This window comes from Pollicipes pollicipes, unplaced genomic scaffold, assembly GCF_011947565.3.
Source record: "Pollicipes pollicipes isolate AB1234 unplaced genomic scaffold, Ppol_2.1 Scaffold_6686;HRSCAF=7923_pilon_pilon_pilon, whole genome shotgun sequence".
Lineage (NCBI taxonomy): Eukaryota > Metazoa > Arthropoda > Thecostraca > Pollicipedomorpha > Pollicipedidae > Pollicipes > Pollicipes pollicipes.
Window position 1 is genome coordinate 8,688,658 of NW_023596921.1, and position 6,595 is coordinate 8,695,252.

At 50.6% G+C, this 6,595-nt stretch overlaps 1 protein-coding gene across 1 annotated transcript; it reads left to right on the top strand.

Annotated features, from left to right (window-relative positions):
* Positions 1-542: 542 nt before the first annotated feature.
* Positions 543-2,875, top strand: LOC119108678 (MTRF1L release factor glutamine methyltransferase; the record flags this gene model as incomplete). Its single annotated transcript, XM_037232304.1, has 4 exons — positions 543-621; positions 959-1,166; positions 1,508-1,725; positions 2,818-2,875. Coding segments are annotated over exons 2-4 (483 nt in total), but the record flags the coding sequence as incomplete, so codon positions are not given.
* Between the last annotated feature and the right edge of the window lie 3,720 nt (positions 2,876-6,595).

The following is a 6,595-nucleotide window of genomic DNA, read 5'->3' on the forward strand; positions in this document are numbered from 1 at the left end:
ATGAAAATGAACTTGGATATTTTTGCACATGGCAGCTCAGTTTTCAGCTTTGATCCAAACATAAGATGTGAAGACTGGGCTAGCAAGACCCCTAAAAGCATATTTTTAAAGCTGTTGTAGTTAATGCTTGGCATCCCTTTATGTTGTCTCATGGATTTAAAACTGACATTGTTTTTGAGCTATCTGAGTGTTTTAATGTGTTTGAAGAAATGCTGAAAAGATGTTAGGCACCTTTTTGAGAATTTTCATTTTTGACTCATCTCTTTTTTTTATTAAGTTCTATTTGTGTCATTTTAGTAAATGGTGTATTTCAGGGCACCAAACTGGGTTGATTTGTTCTTCTTAGGCAGCATGTTTATGACAAGCTCTGGGGTGTGCAACTGTGCTTTTTTGCACTTAAATAACATTCTGCATTGTTTTCAGGCAGCATTCTGTCTGAAAGGAACTGGGATGTTGCCCTGGCGATGACAGTTTGTGAACATGTGCCATATATTCCGTAAACCAGGCATCACTTGATGACATATTGCTTACTTGTAGGCGATTTGGCTCGCCTGGCCGAAACAGAGCTGATGCAGGACAACGTAAAAACCTCGAGCGTTTCTGTCTCTGTCGTCTTCACAAGTAAGGTGACAAGCAGATTGTGTGCCCAGTTAAAGAGCAAAATGGCATAGGCACATAGCTACCCATAATCTGCAATGAACGGCGCAAAGCTACCAGTCGGTCCCCATCTCTAAAATGTCTGTGGTTATGCTCCGTTCCTTGTGACCCCTTTTATGTTGCGTTGTTCTGGTGTGTATTTTCCTGCAGTGTTGGAGGAACTGTAGCTAAGTAGTCTCGGTTTTCACACGTGGTTTTGAGAGAGCTTAACAAATTAGATGACTTCAGGCACAGGTACAGGGCGCTAGACGAAACGACCCTTTGGTAGCCCGTGTCAAGGGCCGCTCGCTCCTCGCCACAGGATGCCGGTGCAGTACATCATCGGCGAGTGGGACTTCTGCGACGTGACGCTGAAGCTGCGGCCGCCCGTCTTCATCCCGCGGCCGGAGACGGAGCAGCTGGCCCAGCTGGCGGCCGAGCGGCTGCGGCAGCGCGGGGGCGACCGTCTGCTCGAGGTCGGCTGCGGCTCCGGCGCGCTCTCCGTCGCCCTGCTTCACTGGTTGCCAGACGTGAGTAACCGCTGACCTAACCTGTCAGTCGCCGGTCCCATGCAGGGGTGATCGGTGGACAGTCTGTCTAGGTCGGCGCAGGACTGCCTTCCGTCAGCTATGTGGTGATGGCCGAGGACTGGGTGCAGGTCCCAGTCTTGAATCGCGTTTTACCTTGATGCACGGTTGAGTATGCTGAGTGTTTATCGGTCGACCTATCCAGGTGTGGACCGCACCTGCTGTCGCGCAGCATGGTGATGGCGACGCTGGGGAGTGGTGGGGAAGGCGAGCAATCTGCGTGCCGCGTTCAGCGAAACCTATCATACACCTTGCAAACTGTAGCTTGTCGCCGCTACCGCCAGGTGTCAGCGGTGGCAGTAGACCAGTCGGCCGATGCGTGCCGCCTGACGGAGGAGAACGCGGCTCGGTTGGGCGTCGAGGACCGGCTGCGGGTGTATAACGCCACGCTGACCGAGGACGGCCTGCCTGGCGAGCACCGCCAGCTGTACGACCTGGTCGTCAGCAACCCGCCCTACCTGACGACCGCGGAGCTGCGCCGGCTGCAGCCCGAGATACTACTGTGAGCAGCCGCGCTAATTGGGGGCGCTCACTGATTGACCGATGCGCGTGTACGGGCCGGATGGGATCCAGGCTAAAGCTTCCTTTCCTTTTTTCTCATCTCCGTTTAGGGGTAATTGACACGAATATGTGCGTCTCGAAAGATACTTCATAAATGAGAATGTTGTTTGGTTTTCAAAATGAAGAAGGCGAATGCAATTTGATGCATAAATGCGTAACCTACTTCCTCCCAAGATGAATAGTTAACTAATTGAGCGATTCATATAAAGAGCGCTGTCTACCGGCCTCTGGCCTCTCACATCGTAGAAATGCAGAACAATGCAGAGGTATTGTAATGTTCTGTGTAGCATTTTGAGAGTGCAGAGTTGGCCTGGAGTTCAGGGGCATGAGCCTGTGGATTCCTAATTATTCGGATCTTGTGGAGAAAGTTATGGATTACCGTACGTACAGATTGTGGGTAGTGACCAAGCCGAGTCCAGCTCACGCTTTGAGTATGTGATCGGACTTACATCTATCCAAGGTCACACGTGAAATTGAGTTGATTCGTATTCAATGTATCGCGGTCAGTCACGGACCCCGCGGGAAGGTTAAGTCCCGTCGGACGACGGAGCTGATGCGAATAGTTTATACAAATGTTCTTGTTTGTGTGACAGATGCACGTGTACTGGCTCGTTGTAAGTCAGGTGACCCACAGAGAAGTACGTCAGTCGTGTGTGGTTCTCAAGATGAAAGCTGCGGGATAGGTGCGCAGTATCGGGCCACATGGCATTCCCTCACCTCCCGCAGTTTGAGAGCGACACGCTATGGCTCACAAGCCTGTGCACTACTGCAACTCTTGCGCATCTTGATCCCTCCAGCCCATCCGTCAGTAAAAGACGGATATTTCGGTCTGTTGCTGGCCATCTTGAGAAGTGTGCCGCTCGCTGTAGTCGTGTTGCGTTTGTCCGCTGTTTGTGAGCGGCCGGAACTCCCGCCGTCCCTCCAGAGTCCTGCCAGCGCGGCTGAATCCCACCCAGTCCCGCCAGCTGGCGACTGCCGCCCCGCAGGCCGGGGGGCCGCGTGACCCACGCCGCTGACTGGCACCGCATCGCAGGTACGAGGACCGGGCGGCGCTGGATGGCGGGCCGGACGGGCTGCGCGTGACACGCCGCCTGCTGCGCCACGCACCGGGCTGGCTGCGCCCCGGCGGCCGCCTCCTGCTGGAGCTGGACCCCCGCAGCCGGCGCGGCTCGGCGGGCTGCTGGCCGACTCCGGCAGCCCGCTCCACTACGACCACACGCACTCGACTACGCCGGCCGGCAGCGGTTCGCCGAGCTGTGCCTGCCGCCGTAGCCGGCTGCCGGCGGGGCGCGCGGAGCTGGCGCCGGCACACCCGTCTGTGGGAACTGTCGTCCGTCAGCAAACCAGCTGTGGTGACTGTGGGCCGTCGGCAGACCTGATGTGGGGACTGTGGTCCGTCGGCAAACCAGCTGTGGTGACTGTGGTCCGTCGGCAGATCATCTGTGGGACTGTAGTCTGTCGGCAAACCAGCTGTGGGACTGTGGTCCGTCGGCAGACCTCTGTGGGGACTGTGGTCTCTCAGGAGACGGGCGGTGGGTTGTGAGTTGTGGTGCTGCGGTTTGGGTGGACAATACATCGCCAGGAGTGCTGTGGATGTTTCCTTGAGATGTAGAAAAGGATGTGGTCGTGGCTTTCTAGGACGCGTGAACCAAGGAAACTGTGGATTGAGTTGTAGACGTTGTTCTGAAAAAGTGGGAAGGCATTTCATTTACTTCAACCGCGCTTGGAACGCATAGTCTGGACTGCTGTCGGTTTTATGCTGTTCGCTGTGTTTTCACTATCAGCGCATTATGACCAACATATTTTGTACTCCTTGTCATGGCAATCTGACCGAAGGAGTCAGTTTCAGTAACACTTTTACCGAGGTTATTGCAAACTAGTCACATCCTTGATCCATGTTTATCTGTGTGCATCGTTCTTTCGGACTTCGGGCATATGAAAGCATGCATCACAAATGACAGTGTGACGGAAGGATTGCTAGCAACCGAATCACCAAATTTGGCCCATTTGATTCCGAGTTGCACAATTTTCATCGCTTTGTTTGTATTTTAACTGCTTTAACTGGAATAAAAGCCAAAGCAGTCACTGGCAGATGCATGATTTCGTGTTTTGAGGTTGATAAATTGAATAAACAGCGAATTAATATCTTGCAAGCAATAAACCGTCGGCGTTATTCACTTTACAAAGGTTCAGTGGAATCTTTCTTAATCGGTAGCGTACACGGGTTTCACCAGAACTTTCTAAGCCGCACAGAGATATCGGCGAAAGAAGGTTGGCTTAATGACTGGATTAACATACTCAGTGAACTTGGATCCTGGATTCAATAGGTTAAAATTTGTATTAACATAGCTAACACATTTTCACGGTGAGCGGCCAATGTTAATTCAGAGGTGAGTTCTGAAAAATAATACATAACATAGTTCTGATCACCGCGGGCGTAGGAACAGGCCGGCCAGAGGGGCCGTGCCCCCCCCCCCCCCTCCCCCGATTCGAAAAGTGGGGGGCCAGCAATGTTAACTGCCCTCCCCCCCCCCCACTTTTCAGATTAAGGTTGCATTTGGCTTACCTTTGCAACACATTAAACACGCATGCCGATTTACGTAGTTCACCAGCCATCTCTCTTAAGACGTGTCGTCTTCTTCGTTTGCTCACTGGCCATCGCTCAGTTTTACAGCCACGAGGCCGACGCCCCACGGTCTGGAGACTGCAACGCAGGGCGTCGAGGCTGTTGCTGCCGACTTATGAACGGTCATGTTCAAGGCCATATTACGCAGCTTTCTAATCAGTAATCAGCTCTGTCAGGACCTTGAGCAGCTTAAGACAAACATGGGTTGGCCATGTTAATACAAATTGGGAACCCCATTTTATTTATAATCTACGGTCAGGGAGAACTCAATATATATGAACACAGAAAAACACGGAACTGGAGCCTTTGTGACAATTATTGTACTACCTTCGGTGAACAGGGATGTGGTTACGTCAATGAGGGTTCTGTGCTGATCCGGGGCTAAACGCGCGGGTCAGAAGGCCTCCCGTGTCGGGATGGGAACGATGTGAGTTTATATATCCTAATGGCCTCCGGATCGACCAAAGATCCCACCCGTGTCACCAGGATGATAGCCAGAAGACACTCAGCGAAGGGACGGAATGACCCTTCAGCACTTGACCAGAAACGGTAATGTACCCCTGATTTTCTACTCGAGAGGACCCTGCCCGAAAGGAAATAAGGGGTCTCATTGTTGAGCAGAGTGGGGGGTCTCATTATTGTTGAAAAGGCGGCTCGAAATGGGCTTAAAAACGAGCAGGGTCTTGTCATGTTTGCTTGAGAAAGTTTATTTTTCAGAATGTATTATTGAAACAAATTACATCAAGAGGCTTGAACATGCCGGCCCGCAACCGAGACCAAGGATGATCTGGGCTGCAACTTCCGTAAAACCGAAAAGTTTCGGCAACTGCAAGTGCCACCAGACGGCGGGCGCCGTGTTAATCTGTCTTCAGAATAGATGAATAGCTGCAAAAACACGAAAAAAGAGATGCTACCTTTACTCGTCCAGTTCAATCACCATAATCCAGCTCCACTCGCAGTGCTTTAAGGGTCATCCGTTCTTTTCGTTAGTCTAAAAATTGCACACGTGAAATATGAGCCCAGGCTGTCCTCCTAAATGAAAGACTCGATGTCCTGAAGCGTTCAAGGATGATTTTTCAGAAGGGTCGTTGTTTTCATCCATCCGTTGGCCACAATTTAACACTAGCTACTGGGCCGACACTACGCCGGCTACGGAGACTGCAACGCCTGGGGTCGAGGCTTGTGTTTCTAAGATTTTCGAGTGCGTATCCTCAAAATTATGTCACATAACTTATCTTACTATTCGATTAAAGTGGTTAAAGGTAACATTTCAAAAGCGTCACCATTTTCGTCCACCGGTGGGCCACGGCTAAGAATTAGCTACTGGGCTAACGCTCAGCGGACTATGGAGGCTGCAACGCCAGGCGTCGAGGTTTTTGTTGCTAAGATTTGCGGGCACGCATGTTAAAGAAACACATCACATGAATTGTATCACTAATCTATTCTGACTGAAACGTGCATATTTTCAGACAAAGATGGCTTGGCCATGTTTATACACGTTGTTGACCACTCGATCTGGAATCATCTTCAATTTTGGATCAAATCATCATAAATTTTCATCTTCAAATTTGGATCAAACATACCGATCTACAGTCTACATTTGCGATGCCCTCAACGTCTGCAGATTCCAGATAAAAATCTGACAAATCCTCTGAATTCTATCGGCTTAGAAAAGTCAACCAACCATTAGATTAAGAGCGCCGGTGGTTTATTCCATGCAGTAGATCAACGTCTGATTTCTGTAGTTTGTTGACCTCAAAATACAAGCAGAATTGAGCTCACGGTAGCTCCTGGTTTCCGTCTTGGTCACAAGGTAAAAATAACAATAAAACGAAGAAAACCGTGTCGCTTGTTAACAAGTAAGCTATAACCGGGATGTTTGGGGGATCACCACAAGATGGGCTTTTGTCGACCTTGTGCTCCCCCTTGGCAAGGTCCTGGCCACGCCTCTGCCTACACACAAAAGCAGATCAAGTCATATACGTTGCATGATGGGCATTGAAGTGTCCGTTGGGCCAGTTCATACCTAAGCCAGACAGCTTCCCGGATGCTATTTTTCTGCGATGATGTGGGGTGTAAGGGGAGATCATTCGGAAAAAGATGCTGTTGCAGGTGTCCAACACATGTTTCATACACCATGCAGTAGCAACGCTGATCCAAAAGTATGCAACAAAGCAGCCATACG